At 44.6% G+C, this 27,290-nt stretch overlaps 1 protein-coding gene across 1 annotated transcript in view; it reads left to right on the top strand.

Moving 5' to 3' along the window:
* Positions 1-9,414: 9,414 nt before the first annotated feature.
* The window catches only part of LOC120850015 (testicular acid phosphatase homolog), a 71,511-nt gene continuing 53,635 nt past the window's right edge, over positions 9,415-27,290 (top strand). The window contains exons 1-3 of the mRNA XM_040222370.1: positions 9,415-9,426; positions 9,516-9,853; positions 17,009-17,110. Coding sequence (XP_040078304.1) covers positions 9,415-9,426; positions 9,516-9,853; positions 17,009-17,110 — 452 coding nt within the window. The remainder of the gene's footprint in view (positions 9,427-9,515; positions 9,854-17,008; positions 17,111-27,290) is intronic.

Genomic DNA, 27,290 nt, shown 5'->3' with positions numbered 1-27,290 from the left:
GTGACAGGTTTTATTTGCGTTTCCACATTCCTCGATACGCCAATTGTGTTCGTTATGTTGTAGTAAGTCAAGCTCTATTTCTGGAAATAAGAACTGCAAACAGATCACTGAGGTTTAGTGCCACCCAATAATTGCAGTTCAAATAGTTTTTTTGCAAGACGAAATGACTCTAATAATATGTCTTGACTTGTAGCATTTGATCTATATTTAAGTTCTATTTAACGTACTCTCCCTTTCTAACAAGATAATGTGTGGTATTTTCTCTAAAACATTGACCTTAAAATTAGTAAGCTCTTCGTACATTTTATGAAAAGAAGCTCACCAGTACTGCCATATGCGAATGGTGCCCGTCGCTTGCGAGGTGACCCAGCGCAGTTCGCATAGGTTGAGCAAATTATTGTACATGCCATATACCTTACACTCCAAACTGCTGCCCGGTTACTTGAAGTAGCGCGTTCTTAACAAAAGCCGCAGGAAATGCAGTGCAGCTTACTATCTAATAAAGAGTTTTGAACCGGTTCGAACCGGTTTGCGCATGGCGGACCAAATAACGAAACCGATATTTTGGATGCGTTACTGATCCGAAAACGATCCGGATACAAACACCAAGCCGCTTAACCCAAACCCGAGTAGAATCGGATAATGACCGATTCAACACCCCGGTATGAATCACTGAAAGGACTAATTTCGTCCATTACATCTCCCCCGCTTGGTCCTCTTTCCGAGAGTCGCTTCGCTTAAGCTTGGTCCTATAAATATTTAAACAAACGCCCAAAAAAAAAAAAAAAAAAAGAAGCAATAGCGATAAACGTCAGGTGGCTTTATGTGATTTCTTTAGTAACTACTAGTTGTATTTTTGTGTTGTATAAATAGTAGGGCTCGCGTGTTCTCGGTAATATGTCACTTAATTTTGAATAAATATACAACGTACACATGAAACTTTCTTCATCACACCGAAACTCTGATTAATGCGAAGTATTTAAAATCATGCAATGTGTTTTGCCAGTTTGATACACAGCTCTCTAGATATTTTATGATAATCTTTTTTTAAATTAGCACAGAACATGTTTGTATTCACCTTCGAGGATTTCGCAGGCTATATCAATGTATTAGGTTTCCTCCACTACAATATATTTCCTTTTGGCTGATTAAATACACATTAAAATTGTTCACTTATCATACAGACCTACGAACTGAAGTTACTCGTGAGAATCTAAAGTATTTCAGTATCTCTTCTGGTGCTTCGCATATTTAGGGGCACCCACGAAGGCGTGAATTTTGGACAGCAGAACCGAAATAATCTATGAAGGCTCACTCTCAATTAATCGATGATTGATTTATCGCTCTGTGTTCTCGACTTCCTACTTCTGGAATATGTAATTTTCGTACTTGAAAACCTTGTTTTCAGAAATCTATAAAGCGACTAAAAAGCATACCGGTCGATCAGAATTTATTTGAAGTATGTCTTGTGAAACAAGAACCGTTCTTCCTCAGTCACTATTCTCGGTAATTTTTCACGTGTATCTACTTTTTTTCTGCGCACTCGCTTTGAAAGGAAGGGGTAACCAGTGTACGAAGGAAATGTTATTTTTGACGTGATATATCGACGGATGTGGCCCTATCGAGGCGTTTCTGATGGCAGGAAGGGCAACAAATGCGTTCTGAAATTTACAAACTTTCAAGGTACAAATCACATAAAGGACAACAAATTGAGCCCACTAGAGCTTTCCCCATTCAATCCTCCTTCAGTATGTTCGTCGCTTCGCTCGAGCGTGGTTAATTAGTTAGGTAATATATGTACTTGCGCCGGCACAAAAAAAAAAAAAAAAAAAAAAAAGAACAGCAAAAAAAAACAAAAAAAAACAGCAAAACAGTAAAGATAACAGTTATGAGGCTTCATATAACTTCCTTGCTAACTACCAGTTTTTCTTGTATGTTGTACTAATGGTTGCATTTAAAATCAATTTGGTTCCGACTAGGCACCAACCATACCAGAAAAAAGTATTGCGGATACGAATACAGTAAACTGAACGCAGAATGCATAAGGTAGCCGAAATACAGGGAAGTACTGCCAAACCTTAACCTGGGGCATTGCCCATACTTGGACTGGAGGCAGTCAAACGGTACAATTTGGTTAAAAATGTGCGACACAGTTCCATGCGATACAGTGACATCGCATTGCAGAAAAAAAAAAAAACAGCAACGATTAAGAAAGAACGACCCGCCAGAAGCAACACGAAGCATCATCGAAAAACATCAAGATGTATTCACAGGAAGAGGTAGACTCCCTAGATTCCACAAGACTCTACGGCTCGATAATGCTCAGCCAGGTGTTTCAGCACCCAAGAAAATATCCAACGGATTGTAGGATCAAATAAAAGCTGAACCGAAGAAAGTGAAAATTGAAAACGTGTTTGTAAAAGTGACTAAGCCGATTAGTTGTGTCAGTCATCTCGTCATCATTACGAAGCGAGGCGGCTCCCTCCGGCTATATCTGAACTCAGGAACGCTGAATGAGAACATCATGCGTTCGAATTACCATACCCAAACACAAGATACCCTCCTTGACAAGCTGCAGGATTTAACTGTGTTTACATTTGTGCGATATCTCACATCTAGTTTACCACCTGAAGCTGGGTGAAGAGAGCCCAAAATTTTACACCTTTGCACTCCGTATGGCAGGTACCGTTTATCGGTTATGCCACTTGGTCTCAAGTGTGCGTCAAAAGAGTTTCAGCACCGAAAGCTGACAGCACCGAAGCCAGCTGCTGCTCCTGTTCTTTTGTTATTGCGCCAGGTTTGTCTTCAACGTCTCCGAAAAACAGTAGTAGCAACGTTCATATCTTTGGACCAACCGAATAAAAAGTACGAACAAAAAATGAAAGACGTTTACAAAATACACAGAAAGAATACAACACACGAAGGACGAACACAGACGCACACAGTTCTTTCATGTGTTTTATTCTTTCTGTGTATTCTGTAGTTTTCAACGCACTCTGCTACGTCTACGTTTACAAGTCTCTCATACGAAATTAAAGCGCAGCTCTTGAGGAGGAGAAGGGGGAATTTTACAGAGGGTAGGGCATGCCCCTCCTCCTCCTTTGTACAATCTCCTCCTCCTCCTCCATCCCCTCCTCTCCGCTTCCCCTCCAATTCAGTTTCCCCGCTAAATTTAGCGAGGAAAATGACGTTACATGACTTGGTGTCACGTCACCTATGAAGAAATTCAGTTTCTCCGCTAGATTTAGCGGGAAAGTTGACGTCACCCGACATCAGTTTCCCTCCTAACTCTAGCGGAGAGACTGAATTTGTCCGCTAAATCTAGCGGAGAAACTGAATTACCCCACTAAATTTAGCGGGGAATTGAATTGGTGTTGAGGTTACGTAGCTTGGAAATGAATTGTTGTTGAGGTAACGTGACGTTAATTTTCCCGCCAAAAAGCGAGAAACTGGATTTGTCCGCTAAATCTAGTGGAGAAACTTAATCTCCCCGCTAAATTTAGCGGGAAATTGAATTGGTGTTGAGGTCACGTAGCTTGGAAATGAATTGTTGTTGAGGTAACGTGACGTTAATTTTCCCGCCAAAAAGCGAGAAACTGGATTTGTCCGCTAAATCTAGTGGAGAAACTTAATCTCCCCGCTAAATTTAGCGGGAAATTGAATTGGTGTTGAGGTCACGCGACGTAATTTTTCCCGCTAATTTAGAGCGGCTACGCCGACGCCGACAGCGACGCCTATGCCGCGAAACACGGAAATGGGCGCCTGAAGGCCCTATCGCACTGAGGCAACACGACGGCAACAGCAACACAACACGTTGTCCAACAGTCGGCCAACTTGTTGCTCGCTGCTCATGTTTGTCCGACAAACCTATCGCATCGCGGCAACAGCACGACAACATGGACGACAGCTAAAATGTTGCTCGGTATGACAGCTTTCGGCAACAAAAACAGCAGCAACTTGTGTTGGACAACGTGTGTTGCCCTGATCGCTGGCTAGCGAATTTCGGGCCGGCAACACAACATAGATAGCTTCGATGGTAGAGCTAGTCCCCTATCAATAACGTTTTACTCAAATAAAGGCTTGGAAAACGTTATTTAACAATATTTAGGACTGGCGTGCAGCTAAAATATTTTCGATTAATGTTTTGCTGCGTAGTTACGGAAAGCGGTTTCTGAAATGGTCACAGCTGCGGTCGTGAACGTTCAGACTGGTTTTGAAATTGGAACTGCGGAGAGACCAGCTCACATTACTGATTGTAAAATAAAATGGCATTCTATACTCACCCGCTAATGAAGTAGGATAAAAATATTCCAGAACACCAAAGATTAAAAAATCGAAGCATTTAAACGACCATTTTGATCATGATTGTTGATGCTTGGAACTTGGAAACAGCCGTTACCAGATACATGATTTATTTTCAAAATACCCAGGATGTTTTGGGGGAACGAAGCGATCATATAGCACGCGGTAGGCAAGTAGACAGCGTTGAAAACTATTTATTCCACCGATTGTTAGAAAGACCGATCGTGTCGGTGTCGCAGTTTTGAAGCACTGTCAGTTCAGCTCAACACCACTCTACAAAAGATGCTTTGGGGTACTGCCGGTGCTAACTCAATTTTACAGAAGACATAGGAATTGCATGACAGAACCGGACAGAAACACTTCATACGGTGGCGTAAATCCCAAAAATATATCAGCGATGTCACTTTCATCGGTTAGGGCTATCTGCTTTGTCAGCGAATGAGGAACATTTCGATAAAATAAAGAGCGGAAAATACTCCCCGTGTCAAGTTTTCTAATCGCAGTCACTGGTTGATGTAGTACCGTGATAATTCCCTGCCCTTCGAACGCACTAGCACTTTGCAGAGTCACATTTCCAGCGATTCCGCGCCGCACACGAACGAAGGTAAACAATCAAGATGGCGGATTGTTCCCCTTGTTGTCCTCGCCACGTCCTCGCCGTCAGCGCGGTGTGACAGGGTCGGGCAACACGGTTGCCGGGCGGCAGGAACATGTTGCCCGACTGTTGTTGTTGCCGCGATGTGACAGCGTCACCGGCAACACGACTTTCCCGTGTTGGCGGTTAGAGTTGTCCAACTGTTGCCTCAGTGTGACAGGGCCTTAAGCGCTGCACTCTAAAAACATGCGCACGTGGGTCGGGCACGACACCGCAGTCAAAAGTACCTCATCGTCCTTTTAGCATTCAAAATCTGAGGGACCTTCCTAAAGCAGAGGAAACCGTGAGGCCAACATTCCAAGTGCTGTGGCGTGCCTCAAATGCACGACACCGCACCTGCACACGCAAACATTTTGGAAGATGGTAGCTCAGTTCACAGCTATAATTACTCCCCTTTTCGCTCGACCTAAGAAAAATTCGTTATAATAAAATCTAAGACAGTTGCTAAGTGCAAAGTAATTTTAGTGCGATTGGCCATCGTATTGATGCATCCCTTCACGCCAACAAGGATCTTCATTTTCTTTTTAGTGGCGCGGTCAGAAAACACATTTTATTGAAGTCACCCCCGCCAATGGCGTTATACCGACCTTTGTTTGTGAAGGACAAAAATATTGAAAAATTCAAGAAATGGCAAAATGTCACCATCTGGTGATCCGTAAACAACAGCGAAAAGGTTGAGTTGTTTTCTCGCGAACACAATACTTCCACATTTTTCGTTATAAATGTATTGTCACTCAGAAGATCACAGTTTATGCTTTTTCTTTTTGTTAGGAAAGCCATCCTCTGACGCGCTCTAAAGATTTAAATTGAAATGTAAAAAAAAAAGAAGGTAAGTTTTATAGGATGGTAAATGAAAGATATCAAAATGATCAGTGCACCGTGTCTCGGTGAACAAATAACATCAAAAGAACTCGAAAAATTATCAAATAAAAGTTCAATGTGAGTTCTTTAATATTAATGCTAACTGCACATTTAGACGAAAAAAAAATAAAATAGGGACCACTTTCTTTCTTAAGGTGGCATATAACTCCTAAGTTCCTTAGGAAGCAGAGATGCGTGGTTCGCCATAGAGGGGAAAACCACTTTTTGAAGCAAAGATTGAAAGAACAACTGGTTTACCTCCTCAGGCGAAACAAGTCATCCTCGTTCTTTACAACAATCGGTCAGACACCAAGATGTGTTAGTATTAAGATATTTTAGTTGCGATGCCATATGAATTAGGGTGGCAGTGCGGGCTGAATTGGGATCGCAAAGCGGGCTAGTTGGTTCATGCTTAGTGTATGTGACATAGTGCACAACAAACGAAGACAAACTACGAGGGTGTACGTAGGGCAAGCGCTTACACTCTACTAAAACTTGTACTGAAAAGAAACACCGAAGTAAGCAACAGCAATCCACACCATCATGGGCAATTCGATACGTGTCGAGATAACGTATCTCTTTGCTATGTAGATTGACCGATGCTTGGCTTACACACTGCCCAGTCCCTTCCTTTTTGATCGTGTAGGAAAATACCGTTGAGACCAATACAGGAAACTCAACCATAAATGCATAGGATTGGCGGGAGACACAGAAGTGGTGCCATCTCTTGGCGTGGAGTGGTCAACTCGGTACCGAAAATTAAATTGATATCAGTCGCGGTGCTCCACTGTTTCTCCCCTTACGCTATCGTTAAAAATACATAGCTACCGTCTAAAATAAAAAAAAAAAACACTTGATTATGGCACTTCTGTATCAATTGATGTGTTCTAGAAAGATCATATGCGAATCAGTAAATGTTTTTTTTATTTTGACCCTGTGTAGCTAAATGCCTATTTCAGGCTATTATTTATTCTTTCTAGTTATTTTAGTATTTATATGTTAGGGTATCTTCAAGTAGTCATCATTAGCCAAAAATGAACTATATTGGGATAGGGTACTCCGGCGATTTCTTCATGGTCTCCGATACGCTTGAAATTTTGCTAGACTCGCCAAACAACATCGGCAAAATAGTATCCCAAATAATAGGTCAAAATAATTTTTTTTACGAAGTTATTGAATTTACAATTTTGGTAAACACCGCGTTTTTAAAGCTGAAAGTCTCTACTGGCAACAACGAAAAAGTGACGTTAGTGGAAGTGCAGGGGTTCACTCTTTGGACTGTAGAATTTGTTCCCAACTGATTCGAAGCAGTTTCATGGTGTCAAATGAATGCGTTGGAAGCTCGCTCCAGGAAGAATGAACACTTGCACGTTTGAACTTTGCACTGCGGTCATTATAATTGCAATGTGATCGCTATACTGATGGCAGAAAAAATGCTCATAATGTAGCTCTCTAAAACAGAAAGAAAAGAAAACCCTACTTGAAACAACACGAGAAGAGAGGTGTGTGAAAGTGTGTGTGTGTGTGGGGGGGGGGGGGGGGGGGTAAGGCGCATGTTGGACCGTGACGACCAAAGAAATTTCTGCGGTATGCTAATATCTACTTTTCGCACAAATATGCGTTAGAAGCTGTTCTAGTGGTCAGTAATCAGACGATTCGTTCAATAAGCATAATTTGTTTCTAGTGTTTGAGGCGGAAAGCAAATATCGCCTCGAAGGCAGGGTGCTGTGTTGTCCCCATATCGAAGATTTTGAACTTCAGCCAGCGGCCTGTTGTTTACACTGTTCCATTAAGCGCTACCTCATTTAGCGGCTTTAACTCTACGCTATATATACTTTACTCTATACGCTATACGACATTTATACTGTATAAGGGATTGAATTATAAAAGAAAGTTTCATATTAAAAGGTATTAGTTTTGATCGCTTTGTGCAGTAAAATTGAATTCGAGGTACGACGATTTAAAAATATATTTACCTTTTTTGGCTCTCTATATTATACCCTTTTAAAAAGCGCGGGCCATTTAGTGGCGGTTGCGCAATTACCCTAGTGTGCCATTGTTTCGGAATGTGCTCCGAGCATGCATTTGACAGGAGTACTGCGTCTGCATCCGACGAGGTATCAGATTCAATCAAACGCCTCGTGCCCATTCACTGGTGACTGCCATTATTGCTTGATGGACTTCTGAATTGTGTGATTTGCGCTGTATTAAGCATGACATATATATATATACATACTTTTTTTTATTCTTGGAGATTTGTTCAACGAAACCCATGAAAGCTACACTTATGCGGTTTGTGCGAGACAGCTATACGCCCAGGGGGGCAATATGTGGGTGGCTAATCTTTGCGATAAGTCGGCTAATTAATTGATATTCGTTAATTACATTTTAAGTTGTGAAAATAGACATATGGTTCCAAATAGAAACTTGCTCAGCGTTATCGAAAACCACTGAATCAATCATTTTCAGGGAGACTTTCAGCGTGTGAAAAGCGTAGTAGTGCATTAAAGTTACCACTCGTGGAGCACGTACAAGGCTAGCGGTTGCGATAAGGCGCCCGCGCGATTTTTTCGTCTCTTATCTAGCCTTACCTTGTACCTGCTCCACGAGTGGTAACTTCAGCGCATTTTTGCACTTTACACGCGCTCAAAATCTTTCTAAAAATGACTGATTTAGGGGTTTTAGACTACGCTCAGCAAATTGCTTATTGGAACGATATGACTAATTTCAAGAACTAAAAAGTTAATTAACGAATTTTAATTAATTAGCCGACTTATCGCGAAGATTAGCCATCCCCATAATGTCCCCCTTAGCGTATAACTCACTCGCACAAACCGCATAAGTTTAGCTTTTATGGCTTTTTTTAAACAGATCTGTAAGAAGAAGAAAAAAAAACAAAAAAACACCCGGTATATATATATATATATATATATACCGGGTGTTTCATTTTCATTCGAACAGATTTATTACACTACATTCGTAAAAGTTGCACTAATACGGTGTGTGCAGGTGAGCTCTACGACCATGGGGACTTTATGTGGGTGGTTAATCTTTTCGATGAAATGGATAATTAGCTTACCCTGTCTTAATTGACTCCCTAGTTAGTAAAAATAATTATATTATTTCAATAAGAAACATGATGAGCATAATCGAAAACCACTATATCGGCCAATTTTAGAACGACTTGAAGCTCTCGGGAAACTCGCGGGCGCACCAAAATTATCACTCGTGCAGCAGGCGCAAAGCTAGCAGTACCAAAAACGCAGATGATTAGATTACAATCGCGCTCCGCCACTGCTAGCTTTACGCCTGCTGCACAAGTGATAATTTTGGTGAGCCCGCGAGTTTCCTACGAGCTTCAAGTCGTTCTAAAATTGGCCGATATAGTGGTTTTCGATTATGCTCAGCATGTTTCTTATTGAACTATTATGACTATTTTTCTAATTAAATCGTAATTAAGAAAGCTTACTTAATTATCCAACTTATCGCAAAGTTCAGTCGCCCACTTAATGTCCCTCTGGCCGTATAACTCACCTGCACAAACTGTATTAGTGCACATTTTACGAATGCTTCGTAATACATTTGTTCGAATTAAAATGGGACACCTGGTATATACTTTTATGTAGTTCAGATGCTGATACGGAATGCCCAAACTCTTTTAGCTTGAATCATTAATACTTCAATATATTTCTTTCAGAATCAGGAAAGCACCATGGCACATCCATTGCTCCAAGTTATTTGCCTTCTTCTGGTGTGGCCACCGTCCTTCTGCACTCAAGCTCAGCAAGATGCTTCGGTGCCTCAAGGCTTAGACCTTGTGGTTGGTCTTTTCCGTCACGGCGATAGAGCACCCCTGACGACATTTCCCACTGACATGAATGGAAACAGCAATTTCTGGATAGACGGCTTGGGGAATCTCACAGCTCGGGGTATACAAACCATGCGGAAAGTCGGCGAATACCTCAGGAATCGCTATATAAATTTCTCAAGGGGTGAAGCCGACGAAACATACGTCCGAAGCAGTCCGAAATACCGGTAATATTGTTTTGTGTGTTCTAAACATTCTTGAAAAAGAGCTGCATGGTCTCTTTATAAGTTTTGTTCAATATAATATTAAGTATTTTTAATTGTATCTCGTTTTCTTTAAGTAATTGTGCGTTTTCAGGTAAAATCGAACAACCATGTCCGGTGACCATTTCTAATTTTGATGATACAGAATACTTTGCTGGCTTCCATCCCCAGAAATATAAAAGCAATCCTTGCGATGTAAAACAAAAATTTGTCTCGGCGAAAAAAAATTGTAAGCACCCTCTCAGTCACGTGTGCGTTTTCTCCCTAAAACAGCTGTTCTTGCTACGGCTCTAGAAATATTTACTGGCAAATTAGGCACAGGAAGGATTGTGAAAAGTATCAATCACCCAGTTTTGGGGTCGTTATTTTGAGGAACCAAATCGCAAACACAGCACATTGGGCAATAACGCTCTGGATCAAAGATTTTTCTCTCCTTGTCTCTAAAAGCTAAGGTCTTCAAAATTTACCAGTGTGTTGCCCTGTTCATCTTTACATGGAATCTTGTTGTGCTGGTTGGCTGGAGATATTTAAAACAATTGCTCACACAGGGGCATTTAACTAAAAGTGCATTATTTTGGAAATTATTTAAAAAGAAGGCCATCTTTAGTATTCTTTAAACTCTCCCAAATTAACGTTTATAATATGTACTTACAGAGTCCGCAAAACATGATACAATATTTGTTTGGCTTTGAAGTTACAAATCGAGAAATATGGCTAAATTGAGGCTAACGCGGTTACCATAAATAGGGCGTGCACCGACCCGTTCTTTACAATTTCATTATTATTAAAAAGCGGAAAAATTCTACGGGGTGGCCAGGAAAAGACGAATCGACAGCACAGAGGTTGACGGTAGCGAAAATTTCTAATACATTTTCGTACAACCGACCCAAAAATGCCCATGGGCCGGAGTGATCGAGAGGCGCCACCCAGTAGCATGCTTCACCGTGCCTGTTTCAACAGCCGTCGTGTAGCGTTTCCGTCTACACGCCATGAAGGAAGAAACCGGAGCGACTTTGCAGACTTACTTGTTGCGGAACCGCAAAAAGATATTCGCGCTCTTTTTGCTGAAAATAAAATTTCTCTTAATGAACAAAAATCACAAAATCGTTGTCGGTATACACGCACGTTTTTGCAACTTGCGTAAAACCGCCCCTTTGGATATTTGGATGAAAGAGCGCGCAAATACAGTCGCACTCACAGGCACACAAGAAGGGAACAGTCTCGCAGCGCTCTTTTCCTTCTGTGTGCCTGTGAGGGTGACTGTATATCCGCGCTATTTCATCCAAGCCTGAGCTACCAACTAGCCCAAGAATCCATATTATTTGGATGTTTATAAAAGAAAAACGATTGTCGAATTAGGTTTAATACTTTTTGCGCAGAGATTGTACATAAAATAAAAAGGAGGTAAACATCCATTATCGATTACGAAGCAATTTATATATTTATGGATCTGGATCTTAAAACAATGGAAATTCAAATTTTCTAACACGATTTGGACGCATCTGTTTAATATTTGCACAAATTGTCATCGAAATTGAAAACAATAACCTTTCTAAAGAAAAAAAAAGAACAAAAAAAAACATTGAAATGTAGACAGGTTACCGATTTTGCAATAATTGCAAAATCAGTTTAAAATAAGAGGTTATACTAATGTTTAATCTACTTTTCACAGATTAAGGCTCATAATCTGCCCCTTGAAAATACTTTGCAATATTTGTTTATCATTTTAATTGTTACAGAGGGCTAAATATAACGAATCGCCGTAGCGGGAATAGAGGAAGATAGGACGTTGCCGATTTCAAACAAAGTCAAAAAAGGGGTCGGAAAATTTAGGAAGCCTGTGAAGAGAAAGCACTGTGACAGGATTTTGTGAAAAATAAGAGTTCATACGAAAGATCACAGGTTAGCTTGAAGCACAAGTTAAAACCTAAATAGAAATTTCTCCGATCAGTAAAATTTGGAGCCTAACTTTCGTAGGGATGCTGGGCTGCTGACCACCAGGTTTAAATGGTGATAAGAAAAAACACATGTTTAAAGTCGTGCAATTGAGACGAGTTTAATGAATCACGATACTGGGCGCACATTCGGCGCTTGTCGCGTGCATCCCTTCTGCCGGACCCTGACCTGAATCGGTCACGGCGCTCTCCTGGCACTCTGAGGAGGAACATTTGCTTCCCGTTTTGCCTGTCGCGATCACTGTTCGTTTCTTCGCAGTAGCATTGCAAGCTCGTGACCTCGATCTGCTTTTCGCAGCGATAGGAGACTTTACTTTCAAAGCTATATCTTTTCTGCGTCTACTGTTCTTGATAAAACAGCTGGGGTTGCGAAGTGTCGGACCGTGTACACTGCCACAAGTGCCGGGACTGAATTTCTCGCAAAACAGAAACAAAGTCCCACTCCTTTGCTTTCATATCCCCGAACGCTTTGACGTCAACTTTCGGGAGGTAAATTAGCTCCATGCTGGACAGTTTAGTGTTCAGTGAGGCAACCATCTCGGACGCCGTCTTGATCACCGACCTGGTGGACCATCGGAGGTTGTACAACGTTGCCTGGCGCTTGACACGACCCTCGATTCCATAGCAGAAACTCTTGCCATCTCCAGTTGCATAAAAGATGCACTTCGCTGACGTGTACTTTTTTTTTAATAATAATAATAAATCCTTTATTGCACAGTCTTTTGTACAGTGAAATCGGTGGCCCACTTAAGCGCGCAAGCGCTTGTGTGCGGGACCATGGCAACCCAGCAACGCACTCAAACAGTGCATACATCACGCTCAAAAAGTAAATGATGGCAGTCACATCTTGCTCAAAACAAGTGTACAGAATGTTAAAATCGTAGTGACGAGTCCGCTGGGAAAATAGATAATACATGAGAATTGATAACATTTATAATTCAAACCGACAACACCATTCCTTGAGCTTCTGTTTGGCTACTTTTAAAGATGGCAAGTCGCATAAATCTTGAGGAAGTTTATTAAAGTAGGAGGGAACATAGTATTTTCTTAAACGTCGTCCGTAATTTGTGTATACCATAGGGATAGAAAAGGTTTCCGAATGTCATGAGGTCTTTTGTCTGGTGACTCTGTGCTTGTAATTATTATTATAATAATATTTTATTAGAACAACAAATTTCATTAATTCCTTTATTTGCAATATTTGGAGGGAGGCCAATTTTTCTGCTTTATCAAGGTTTTCATAATTCGAAGCATAGGCAATGCTCGTTGCAATTTTATAAATTAGTTTATTTAATTGTTGTTTTCGGTGGGAAGAACAGGAGCCATACACAGTGATTCCACTTGTTCCTCTGCAGCTCGTGTAGTTGGTACTTGTTGTTAAAGTGGCTTGCTGCACCATCACTGGAATCCCATTTGGGTTTGCTCATGTAACCTAACATGAGCATATCCAAATTGAACTTCACGATTCTCCAAACCATTGTCATATAAAGTAAGTAACAGACAATCTTATTCAATTTTTTTTTTTTTTTTTTTGCGTTGTGCGATTTTTTACGACGAAGGATTTATTGGCGCTCAAGGGCGGCGCAGGTTCAGGGTCAGCCGCGCCCTACCTCGTATATCATGTTACCGCCAAGGTTGTAGGCTGATCTGGTTGCAAAGTCGCTCCGCGGTCTCCCTTTACATCGCTTAGACCGAGACGCTAGACGCCGGCTGTTGGAACAGGCGCCGCGAAGCATGTTACAAGGTGGCGCCTCCCGACCGCTCCGGCATATGGGCATTTCTGGGTCGGTTGTACGCAAATGTATTAGGAATTTTCTCTTCAAAACTGCAGTCCACCTCTGTGCTGTCAATTTGTATTTTCCTGACCACCCGCGGAATTTTACGCTTTTTAATCATCCAGTGATAATTTTTCATCTATATTAAAAATGGTCACTGGACACGGTTGTTCGATCTTATCTGAAAATGCCCAATTGTTCTTGGGAACAGCCGGATTTTGCATCATAAAACCCATAATATGCGTCATTACGTGTGCAGACACTATTGTAATGTAATTACGGTCCCTCTTTAAATGCTTAATCTAAAAAAAATAAAATACAATGAGATATGTATAGTTCCGCTCAAGGCCAACCTGCTCGATGAGAAGTGCAATAGAAAACACTTCGAGTGCGATGTTCAACGCTCTTTTATAGGGGCAGTGCAATAATTATATCTTGGAAAGAGTTTGCAGCTTGCAATATTAAATAAAAAGAATTAGGCGTAATTCTTTCGGAAAATGTTTACCCAATACCAACGAGCTCACCCTAAAAACGGTTGTATATTAAATTTTTTGTCTTGGCACAAGTTAAAAAAAGTCACGCGTCATCTTTACTTCAAGTTTACAATTCCGCTACGTAATCCCAAAGAGAAGAACATATAATCTGACGATCTTTGGCCTCGTCTTGCGGTTATAGGAGCCACAGTCTCCCGTCTTTGCGAGTACACGGAATTCAACAAAAACACACCCGCTCCGCTGCAACACTTGCCGTCAGCCCCGTGACAAAACGCCTTTTGTCTCAAGCGCTCGTGGGTAATGCTAGCGACGCTAATTTTTGACAAGTCGACGATCGAACTTATTCAAATTCGCGCGCCATCTATCGGACGTGGCGCCAACCTTCCTTCCCACGCCATCTTTGAGGCGACTGGCAAAGCGCTGTGGCCGTTCGCGGCGCGAGAAAGCGACGCTTTGCGACCGTACGACTGCTCTGTTCCGCTATCGTATTCAACGAGGAAATGAAATGAAAAACAATCGGTGTAAAGATTCGAGTCCCATTGTTTTCGTTTCAAGTTAAAGCTATTATAGCCAACGTTTTAATAGCCGTAGCGCTTTCCTGCACTATTCATGCTCCTAACAAGAGCCACCCGCGCGTTAGCGTGCGGTGCTTTTACAAGGCCTTTAAACCGCTTTTAATATATGACACTTTCCACAATGGCATGAAGGGCTCATGATACTTGCATGTAACAACAGCGAGCATCTATTATTTCATGTGATTTTTTGGGTAGCTCGGTGTTGGCTAGCATCGTAGCTTCCCTCGCACGGAGGAACTGCGAGGTCCAGTCAACATCACTCAGTTCACTTGTTCGAGATTTTTCTTTTTTTCTTTTTCTCGCTCAAGTAAGTTTTTTACATCCGATTGAAAGCTGATGCAAAGTGCAGAAGAGTTGGGCAACGTAACCACTTCGTTTAACGCATGAATGATAAAGACAACGGTGCTAAAAAGCAAAGGTGAACGCCCGCTTACTTCACGCTGTACCATTATTATCACGCGTCTCTCACATTTCGAGAAACATTTTCGAGATGTAGACGAAAGCATAGAAGCGGGCTCTTCTTGACTGCTAACCTGGACCTGTTGGCGAGTTCAACAGTAGCGCTTGCTCGCTTCTCAAGAAATCGGGCTCGCGCTGCGGGAGAGGCTTTTTTATTTGGAGCCAATACTGCAAGCAGCCACTTTTATGAGCACTGGTCATGTTCTATTGCGAGTAAGCATGAAATTTAACTATGTAACCGCGCTACCAGGAGGAGCAAATTAAAATGTTGCTGACATTTATTAATGCATTTACTCTCAAAGGGCCAAGGAGTATATATGCGGTAGTACTGAATTCAGTTGTTAGAATTATTAATATGATTATAAAATAAAAATGTAAAAAATTTCCGTAAAATCGTTTTTTTTATACGTTATATTCTGCATACTTGCGTTGCCGCGACACGCCGGTCATTTCCTTTTACGCTTTTGTGCCTCGCATACGCTTTGGTGAGCATGCTAGTGTAGATCTTCAGCGTTCCTTTTTTTTTTTACCTGCGATAAAAATACTACTATCGTAAATTCGTGATGTATCACACGGACTCCTTATATTGATGTTTTCAGCTACCATTCGATGATCTCCCCAAGAAACTACATAAAAATCGATGTAACATATTTATTTTCATATCTTTGTGTGTGTGTGTGCGGAATCATATCTTAAATATTCCGAAGGTTAAGGCAGCGGGAACCAAAATTTAATGTTCAACGCCGCAATCATAAAATTCTGCAATTCGGGTCTGCACACGCTGGGTCAATGCGCACTGGGTGAAGAAATCCTCGCATTATTGAGACCCGCAGCCGCAAATGCCAAATAAAAACACACTGTCACACAGTAGCTGACGGCTCTGCTAAATATATAATATAAATCGTCTTTGTGCGAACGGGCATAATCGGCTGATCAGTCAACTTAACGCACGATCCTAAAACAAGTGCGTGAGTCGGCCTGCTCTGGTGCTGGAATGAAGATCATTTTTATAAAAAGAGATTCTTAGTGAAACCTCTGAAAACAAACTTGAGCTTAATATTCCCAAGTTATTCTCGAGCAACTAACACCATCAATATACAAAAAAAAAAAAAGAAAAACGCAGGAACATGCACGAACGCAAAGAGGGGAGAGGAGTTCGTACTGCGGCGGGCGGCGGGGAGGCGAAGCCTCAAAGATGGCACCGAACCTCTGATAGTATACCCGTGGCCGCCGAGAGATGGCGCTAATAATGAATGAGGTCTATTGTGAAGGAAGGGCTGGAGGACCCGAAGGAAAAACCCAACGGGAAGCCGGGTGGTACTCCCAGTGACGTCAGACAAAAGAACGTGTTAGAGGTCCGGGGTACTATGACCTTTAATTTTTAATTGAATTCAGTTGAAGCTCAGTTGGATTTTTACGAAAAGTTCCCTGTAGAGAGGTAGGAACAAGTTGTATTTCAGCGTGACTGAGGACGAAAACGGCAAGTAAACACAACGGTAAAACATACAGAAGGTCACAGTCATTTTGGCAATAAATTTTATAACTCAGATTGTTTCATAAAAAGAAAGTAAACTAGCGCATGCCATAAAAATGGTTTTCTGTTCTTTGGTATATAGATACTTGGAATGAGCTCTGCGTTAGTGCAGGTGTACCGAGTTCAGACAAAGCTGAAATCAAATGAGTGATTATTTTGAACAGATATATATCTTCGGCACCACGGTGCCACTAATAACTTGCTTTACATGCGAGTACCTTTAACCCTGCAAAACTCTAGGGCCGTCCCACTTTAGATGTACCAAGAACCCGAGAGAAACCGCCCAAAAAGATAACAGGTTTATACCTTTCGTTCATTGTATCTCAGATGCTTCAAGAGTGCGGCTCTTGTGCTCCAGGGTCTCTACCCGGGCAAGGAAGAGAGTATGTTTCATCTGACGAGAATGACCGAGCATCACGATAAATACACGTAAGTGAATGTAGGCTCCTACTTTTGTGTTCGTCGTGATCGTGATAATTACCGCCCTTCTTGAGGTATTGTCGCGAATAGATAAGTTTCGACGAGTGTACCCTGAAAATAAATCTTCAATCAACATACAATTACCACCCCCCTCCTCCCCCCCCCCCAAAAAAAAAAAAAAAAGAAGAAAAAAAGTGAGTTTTGAAATAGAGGCAGCGGACGTCGCGGCGTCTTCGTCGTTGCTGGCTGGAGCGAGATTGAGTGCGTCGTTGTCTAGAGAGACTGAACGAGTCGGCAAAGCCACGGTCAGCTCCTTGTCTACTACACTCGGTATCTCGAATATTCAACCCAGAATGCTCGCGAGTGAGCTAGGGCGGGACTGACTCGGCAAGGTCCTTCTGGCCTGGTTATCCTTTACACTGGACGGAAAGAGAAACACTTCTAAAGTACTGCGTGCCTTCTCGGTCATGCACGCGGCATTACTCCCCCGCCCCCCCCCCCCCCCCCCCCCCCCCTTTCCGTTAAAAGTGTATCGGCCCGATGCAACCCGAATCTCGCTCGCCCCCACCGCCACCACCGTTGCCGGCCCCCGCTCTCCCTCCCCCCCCTCTTCTCCGGAACAGTTCCGACGCATCTAAGGCAGATAGTGTTTGGTAGACATTCGACTTGTGGCCGAGTAGCTCGGTTTTGAACTCGCCACAGCGTAGTTATCCGCGAACAAAACCTGCCGCAGATCGCGGCCATGGTTCTAGCTGAGTGATTATCTCCTATGCAGAGGTAAATTCAAGACGACTATTGCGGCCGCACACGAGCAGAGCAAAAATATTCAAATACTCGATAGAAAAACGCGTTCCTCACGCCATTCTACGACTTGACTTGTGGGAAAGCGAACACGTGGCTGCTGGGAATCGCAGTTGAGCGGGTTATTATATCAGATATCGAAATAATTACTACATGGATGTTTACTTTTTACTAAGAGACTTTCTCTTGGCCCATTGCAAAACCTTTTGAGGATTAACATTACTGAAAGAAAAATCTACAAACTGGGGAAATTATTTATTGCTCAGGTGATCACCAAGAAATACGTATTTTAGAAACTACGTCTATAAAAAGTGGAAGCGCAGCCTTTGGTATTATTAGTAATCGGATAGTGAGTGTTCATGTTGATGTTTGTATGTTCTGTTTAAATGCTCATTGTATATGATGCTGAGCTGATGCTATCGTGTAATCTAGTACGCGAAATGTATGTACATGTGTGCATGATAAACATGCTCGAAGCGCAATGGCTGCGTGAGGGAGCGAAATTATTTTGATGGCCCAGGAATTGGCCTGTACCAGCGCTACCTGGCCTAGCTACTTCCCACTACTCTTCTTGACCGTGCCATCTGGTGGGGAGGTATTTAATCTTCTTTCACGCTTCGGGATATTTTCTGGTTACGGTGCAATGAACCAAGTAGGTTGCTTTGAATTAGCTCTTTTAAACGCGCTTTTTGGTTTCGCGAAGGATTTACCACTCCTGAGTGGCGCGTGGTGTTGACGAAGGTTATATGGCTCGAGGAATAGCAAAGGTGAGACCTGAATTGCGTGAAATGGCCTGGTTTTGGTTGTATCTGTTTAACATCGCAGTGTTCACACTTAAACTTTATCGGCAGCCAGAGGACTCGGTAACTGCGTTCCAAACGCGAGTTTCCTTACTTGCGTGGGAAACTGGCTTCCGCAAGAAATACAGTGCGTGAAAAGCTCATGGTTGTATCGTTCTATGATGAATGACTGCGGGTGATGAACGGGACACCAGGGTCACGAAATTCGTCAAGCACAACTTTGTGCCCGAAATTTGCGGAACGCGCTAATTGGACTCTCGCGACGGTGACGTCGCGCCGAGCGAGGTGTCAATCATTCGAACGCTCATTTCTTCGAGAGAGGCAGAATGTAGCAAAGTTCATCGAGCCGCGCGTGCGGCGCGTGAGATGCGCGAGGAGCCCGCTGATTGAACGGCTTCCCGATGACGTAGCGCCCATTTGTCCCTACATCCCTACGCCAAGCTAAAACTAATGCTTTGCAGATTGTCCCTAGGCGACCTGCTGACGCTCAAAATCCCTTAGAAGTTTGTGTAAAAAAGAAGCCTCGTTTGTCGAAGTTGTCGCTGACGTCAAAGTGACGTTTCCGAACCTTGCGAGAGCCGTGGTTTGAGCTCGAGATCTTCGCTTCGGATCGAGGCGAAGTTAAACTTTGTCAACATGGCGGTGCCGTACGCTGCGGCCGAGCTTATCTTCCGCCACCGTCGGCGTCACTACCGAGACCTTTCAACTCCCCGACGACCGCTTTCGGCAACAGTGCCGGCTATCGAAAGCCGTTGTGCGTTGACTCTGCGACGAGCATCGTTCGGCGCCCGGACTTCGAGGCGGCGGACAATCGCGTCTACCATGACCGTGGAACAACAAGTTCTCTGCGCGATCCGGTTCTTTGGAACCGGTAGCTTTCAAGGCATGATGGCGACTGACGAGCATCTGTCAGTCTCCCACACGACTGTGAGCCGGGCTGTCAAAGTTTTCGCGGCTGCCATCGTTTTTTTTTTGTTTTTTTTTCCTGTAATATCTGAAGAGGTACTAATAAGCTGGTATACAATTCAGAATGTTGGGAAACAAACAAGAACCGGGGGTAATTCTTGAGTAGGGTCGAGTCTCCCGGCAGCCGGGAGAATTATTTCCCCGAAATTCTACTGGCAGTTGTCACTCATTGGAGTCAAATCAGTTCATCGAACGCCGTGTCATCGACAGATCGTTTCATCGGCACGCGATGTAATCACATGAAAGAGATTAGATTTTTTTTCCGTTAGAGGTATATGCACATTAAACATTTTCACACCTTTATGCATGTAAGTGGGGTATCCCATAATTAACACCCTAATAAGTGTAGCGATGGACCTTATAAAAGAAATGTAAACCTCACACCTTTAAAATGTGTGATTTTTTAAACACGTTTCTTAAAACGTGTGATAATGCACTACACCTTTTTATAAAGATGTAAAACTACAATACCCCTTCTCGTCAGGCACGTAGCCAGGGGACCGCCATAAGGCCCGCCACCCCCCCCGCCCCCCCTCCCCGAAAACTTCCATTTTGCTGGGGCCTCCTCTCCCCCCTGCCCCTCATAGAGCACTTTGTCATGGCCCCCCCCCCCCCCCCCCCCTTAAACAAAATTCTGGCTACGTGCCTGCTTCTCGCCAAGGTGTAATTACCACAGTACATTTCTTTTTTGGGGTGTACACAGTGGCCCGGGACCTAATAATATGACTGAACAAATAAATTACACAAACGAGTCGCCGAAACAGCACGTTGCTTCTTGGCGAGTGTCGAGGCAATTTCGGCCGAAAACCGGCTTCAATATTGGCCAGATGTACGGTTTTGCGCCTCGGCCCGACATCCGCAGATATGGGTGTACCGATGCAAATAAACGATTTATGTCTAATAGCACTGGCACCACTGATTTCTTAGGAGGCCAGATCGCGGATAGAGGCCTGTATTGTTGGGGTCGACCGGCACCACCGGCAGTCATCGCTTGACACGATCTTATGCATGCTATAGGAGAAACGGGAAAACTCAATTTTATTACGTTAGTAGGTTGTTCTCAATCATGAAACTTCTATCGTGTTTCCACAAATAACAGTTAATATTGTGGGCAAGAATATTAAACGCGTTAGAATACCAATCTTGTTTAAATAAATGTTGTGTGGTTGACGGTCGAGGGCGACTTTGTTGGGCGTTAACTGTGATGTGTTTAATGAGACAACGGCTACCGATAGTTATTGTGGAGTCATCCGTGATTTGGAGTCGTGAAAGCTCAGCAAACGATAAGTTCGAAGGCCTTTACTGGGGACATTCACATCGTTTTAACCGCTTGTACATAGTACTTCATGGTGAAAGCTTTTTCTTTGAACTGCTGTGAGGGCTTCAGTGACAAAATGAAACTCGGAGCGTGCCGTTCAATTGTTGAACGTGCCATTTATTTAGCAACCGAAGCGAGCGACGTCGGTAGAGTCGGTGGTGCTCCGGCTCATTTTTGTTTTTTTAAATCGATGTTCGAACGTTTGATGAATGTCTATTTGATCTCCAAGAACCCGATATATATAATCATCGCAGCACGTCATAAAATGCTCGCCCTCGAGCACCGCATACAACCTTCCAATTTTCGCGTGTTTCTCCCTTAGACTTGCGTGTATTGCCTCATGGTGTAATACGCCAAAACAACAAGGACGAAAACGAAGGGAGAACTAGACAGGACGCGGCGTATTGCCTGTTGTCAAGCAATGACTGCCGGTGAGGCCAGTGACGGGCTCCCGATCCGCGATCCAGACTAGCACTGTGAAAGTTCTAATGCATTGCACCCGCGGAGTGCTGCACGGAGAACAGGCCCCAAACAAATTTGCCGAATGCACCGAGTGCAGACTGATGCTGTCGCCATAGATGTTGTAGAAAAGTACCGACCTCAAACCGAAACTAGCGCCTTTTTGTTCCACGTGATGGGTGAGAATGCGAGAGTGCAGTCGCTGCCATCGTTTATCTATAAACATTGGTTGCTGCAACGTGAAACTTATATTTGCGATGACTTCCTATTAAGGAACTCGGCTGTCAGAGATAACTACAGACGGCGTAAGTTTCCGAAACAAGCTGATTACAAAACAGCTTACACTGGAGAAAAGTGATGGCACTGTACGCGCAAGAGCTTGCTTCGTTTTAAGCATAGTATTATGAATGAACCACTGAAAGGATACGGCTTAAATCTAGTTCTTTGGAACATCTAGCATTACATTTCGTAAGACTTTTTATTCCCCTGGTGAGGGCACTGAGAACGAGAGCTTTCTCAAAATCAAATATGACGGGGCAAGATAGCTGCCGTTCAAATATGACATTGCTTGAGCCTCGGGCAACGTCTCCATATTTAGCCTTCCCGGACGCTGAGTGAATGCGTCACAGGTTTCTGCCGTGGGAGCTTTGTCGAAAAATATTCCACTTTTCACCCGCACACAGATGATGTGAGATCTCGCGGCCTCTGTGGTTGTCCTGGGCCTTTCAATACACACTGGTAGGTTTCAGCGTCTGTACGGCTACAAAACGATTCAAATTTTACAAATAAAACACGGGTCGTCGATTCCTCCCTTCGTGAAATATCAGACACTTACAATTCAAGCTCGCGTTTCAGTTTGTGGCCCGCGGGACGCGATATCGAGCAGAAAACCAACTTTTTCTTACGGTTCCGCTGTGCGAATGCCGCATCGTAGCAGACGAATTCTCGTCGTCTGCTCTCGCTCCCTGCCTGGGCGAGGCATGACGGGATTGTCGGCACTAGAGAGCTCAAAGACAACGTACAGCGAGCGGCGTGAACACTCGCCTCCCCGCGCTGTCTCGTGCTCTCGTGCACCGCCTAGGGATCGCGGGGAATTTTTCGTGAAAAGTTGCGAAGTTGAGCGTGCGCAGGGAGAAGGAAACTTTGCGGCGTTCTTTCGGTCACTCCCCCCGCTACGTCAAAAAGCGAAGAATGTTTTGCTCCACTAGTTTAGCAACCCTGGGTCGCTAAACTCGTCAACAAAAATATTCTTTGTGTTATGACATAGTGGGGGGAGGAGCCGAAAGATTAGTGCGAAGTTTTCTTTTCTCACAAACCCGCAGATCAGTCTGTCTTCGCGACGTTTTTCGTTGAGGGGACGAAAAATCCCTACGCCTTCCTAGGCACCGAACAAGAGCAGCACTAGAGAGCGCGCGGAGACGACCGTGGCTCATACGTGCGACGTCACAACAAAGATTATCAGCTGCGACCGTCATGTTTGATGGTCTTTAAAAAAGCACGATGGATGCTTGGGAATTGCATTTTAAAACCAACGCTGTCGAAGTTGATAGTCTGGTATCGTTCTTATTTCCGCCGATAAAGCAGAATTTACTAAAAAGCGTCCCTGCCGTTCTTTTGATTTATCTCGGCCTTTCGAATCCGGCCAAAGTGTAGCCCGGCGTGGCTAGGTCACAACCAGCCAACTACCGTTGTCCACTTTCCGGCGAGTTTCGCCTCCGGGCAGTTGCCCCTTCATCGGCGGGATAAAATCATTTTATGGTAGACATTCGAAGATGAGTCAGTTTGGGACTAAGTATGTTTATCAACGGAAATAAGGAAATAAAAGTAATGTCAGGTTGTCAATATTGGCGGTGATGCTTCAAGAGCGCGAGGACACTAAACTTGACATCGTCGATTTGAACACGCACCATCCAATTTGTCGTTCCCAACTGATAATCCTGACTCCATCGTCAGAACTATCATCTATAAAATGACGTCACTGAACGCGCCCGCACACTATATATTGCTATATACGTGCCGTGGCACGAGTCTTTCGCTTGAAAGTCTGTCATGGCCACTCTTCAGTTCATGGAACGCGACCCGTTTTAATTCCAGAATCTCTTGAACCGTCATTTCGAAAATTGCAGGCTGTGCTGTTCCTCGTCATTGCTCATTGGAACACCTCTAAGCAGGGTCGTCGAAACAGGAGGATGGGGAGGCGGGGGATTTAGCTCCCCCCCCTCCCCCAGTTGCGGCGAAAGAGGGGGCAAGGGGCATAAGGGTGGAAGGGGGGGGGGGGGTATCGCCCCAGCCCCGAACCACCATAGCATTTAAGAGAGTTATAATAAAATATTAGGGGAAAGGAATATTTCCCTTCTTCACCACCATCACCTCCTCTCTCTCTCTCTCTCTCCCGAACAATTTCTACGGCCCTTCTTGAGACTCCTATTTGTTTGTGCCTGTGCGTGCGTGTGTGTGTTGTGGGATTCTACTTGCCTTACTGCACCACGAGGTCGATCCCACTCCGTAGCTCGATGTTGAGGACTGCTACGGTCGGGTCCGTCCGGAGGCTGCCGTGGACTCCGAGGAGAGGATTCACTCCAAAACACAAAGATACTGAAGAAGCGGGTTTATTTGGCTGCTGTGCCACCACGCTGTGCCCGTCGGCCAAACTAATAAAAGAAAAGAACGGAAAAAGGTCGGCGCTGTCGCATTAGACAGATTCACCTGGAGGGGGCCCACGCTGCCGCATTAGGCAGATTCGTGGAATGGGGAAAGCTCCAAAAAGAACGAGGCTCCGTGGCCCAGAGCCTTCCCCGGACGAGACCCAGGGCCGCCGTTCGCGGCCGCTTATCTAGCCAGCGGAAAGTGGACGCGCCCGGGGTAGGTAGTGTGGCTTTTCCCGCAGATGGGCCGCGTCCACAATCATTTCCGAAGGGTGCGCCGGAGGCACTTTCACCCAAAAGGGCGAGGGAAGACACGCCCTCTTCGAGGAATGCGGCCTTACCCCCGTATCCGGGATGACGTCGCCATAACGCTCCCACGGCCTGCTTGTGCTAGGCCTAGATAGGGAGACGGGGAACACGTGGCTCCCACACTCCTCCCCCCTTAAGGCTAAGGTAGGACTAAAAAACAAAATTGGCCTACCGACTCTCAAACAAAAAGAAACGAAACAAAAAAAAAACTACCGCGTCCGGTACCGACCCCACATGCTGGGGTTGACAAATGAAAAAATCTTCGGGGACGCTCCCGGCGTTGAAATCCGTGGCTCACCATGGCGCAGGGACAGGACGATGTTTTGGCCGAAGTCCAGCAATGACGACGCCGGGGCGTCTCCCGACGACGCGCCCCGTCGTTGGCGTCGGCACGAGCGCCCACCCGCAGTACAGGTGGCTTGCAGGCGGGCTCCAGGCATCGGGACGGGAATCCGCAGGTGCGCTCTCCCCAGCGAGCAGGGTTGCCAGGTAGGTTTAGCTCAAACCGCCAAAATGCCAAACGGTGTAGCCCAAAAGTAGCCAAATGCAAAAAATTTGTATAGCCAAAAAGTAGCCAAAATCCAGCTGAGTGTCAGGGTCCACAAAATTCAAAATTATGCTCTCGCAAGTAGGAACTGGAGCCGGAACTGCATCTGCATATATTGTGTAGAAGAAGCTTCCAAGAACAGCAACATCTTGAAATGTATATGAAACATTTTATTGGAAAAACACACACAAAAAAGTATCGGCATTTTTAAGTATTGACACACGTTTGTACAGTCACATAGAGTTAACAATCGCTCGTGCAGGGCTGGCTGACCTCATACATCAGTTACGAGTTGAAGCGCGCAAAAAATTCTTCTGTGGGCTTGAAGTCCTTGCAGCACTCTTTCTTCCCAAGGAATGCGAACTTCACAAACAGGATGCTTTCCAGGGTCGAATGGGACAATCTGTTTTTGAGGTCCGACTTCGTGAGGGACACCTAACTAAGCACCATCTCAACGGCGGCATTTGACATGGGTAGTGTCAAAAGCGCGGTGCCAAGCGCAGAGAGCAACGGGAACATGGCTGCCCCGGAGCTGTTTCTTGCCTCCCTTACAATGTTCCAAGATAGCTCTAAACAATCATCAGACAGATCTCTGATATTCGTCTGGAGAAGCCTGTACTCGGACTCCATGGCCGAGATCACCGAAGTCTGTATAAAAGGCGAAAACGCTTTGTAAAAACTGTCAAAAGAAAGCTGTGTGATGCTGCCATGCTTGAGAAACAACAAATCGTTGAGAAGCTGCATGTTCGCAGGGAGGCGTTTCATCACACATTTGATACACGCAATCACAAACCTCCGACATACTTCCAAGAGCGCAATTCTGTCCTTCTCGCAAAGCGAGGACTGTTCAAGAGTATTCAGAAAAACACTTCCGAAGCCACATGCACGTACATGAAGCACATTCGTTTCCCAGTCCGCGCATTCGGGTGATGCGTAATTCGGCATGATTACTCGTTTCATCAATATCGAAGAGTTGCCCTTGCACGGCTTTGACCTAGATGTAGCCTCCCAATCCACCTCTTTCCTAGGAAATGGTAGGGTGATGAAAAGAAAGGTCAGGGAGGAGGATGCAGGGGCAAGGTCCTTCTTTGTGTGAACTAGGAGGCATAAGATAAGCGACAATGAATACAGAAGCGATGCCATTAGAAATGAATCTAGGTCAAAGCCGTGGTCCTGACGTCATGCCTACGCATCTTCACAGAAAACCTTGAAAGCAGGAATCCGTAAAAAATGGACTGTTGATTTGTGTCCATCCTAAAGTGTCTTTTATCTCTCTACCCTAAAGCAAGCACAAGAAAAATAAATAATAGAGATTTCTGTGTCTTCGTGTCCCCTTATATTGCCCGCAGTCTCAATGTTTGTCAAGTTGAATTATTTTTCGCCGTCATGATTTGAAATAGCCCAAAAATAGCCACATAGCCAACCGCCACATTTTGAAGCCAAATAAAAAAAGAAGTAGCCCAATTTGGCTATTAATAGCCCAATCTGGTAACCCTGCCAGCGAGGTAGGCTGGCGTCGTCCCGAAAGGGAATGCCTCGGACGCATTCCGGGCGTTGAGTCACCTCCGTGTGGGAGGGCGTTCGGCCGAGACACTTATTCATTGTCTCTTTGCGTGGCTGACGCGGCCACTAAGCCATTGAGTGGCATCGGGTGTTGGGCGTTCGCCTCTCCCTTTGTCCACCTGTTTGATCCTTGACCGGAAATTGGCGTGGTTCGCTGTCATTGCGAAAGTGCTGCTTTGTTTGCAGTCGCCGGACAGGCCGCACGTTGGGGCGCCAAATGTGGGATTCTACTTGCCTTACTGCACCACGAGGTCGATCCCACTCCGTAGCTCGATGTTGAGGACTGCTACGGTCGGGTCCGTCCGGAGGCTGCCGTGGACTCCGAGGAGAGGATTCACTCCAAAACACAAAGATACTGAAGAAGCGGGTTTATTTGGCTGCTGTGCCACCACGCTGTGCCCGTCGGCCAAACTAATAAAAGAAAAGAACGGAAAAAGGTCGGCGCTGTCGCATTAGACAGATTCACCTGGAGGGGGCCCACGCTGCCGCATTAGGCAGATTCGTGGAATGGGGAAAGCTCCAAAAAGAACGAGGCTCCATGGCCCAGAGCCTTCCCCGGACGAGACCCAGGGCCGCCGTTCGCGGCCGCTTATCTAGCCAGCGGAAAGTGGACGCGCCCGGGGTAGGTAGTGTGGCTTTTCCCGCAGATGGGCCGCGTCCACAATCATTTCCGAAGGGTGCGCCGGGGGCACTTTCACCCAAAAGGGCGAGGGAAGACACGCCCTCTTCGAGGAATGCGGCCTTACCCCCGTATCCGGGATGACGTCGCCATAACGCTCCC

The sequence above is a fragment of the Ixodes scapularis genome, unplaced genomic scaffold (assembly GCF_016920785.2).
Source record: "Ixodes scapularis isolate PalLabHiFi unplaced genomic scaffold, ASM1692078v2 PGA_scaffold2__306_contigs__length_199485367, whole genome shotgun sequence".
Lineage (NCBI taxonomy): Eukaryota > Metazoa > Arthropoda > Arachnida > Ixodida > Ixodidae > Ixodes > Ixodes scapularis.
Note: the sequence above shows the minus strand (reverse complement) of the source record. Positions and strands in the feature narration are given on the sequence as shown.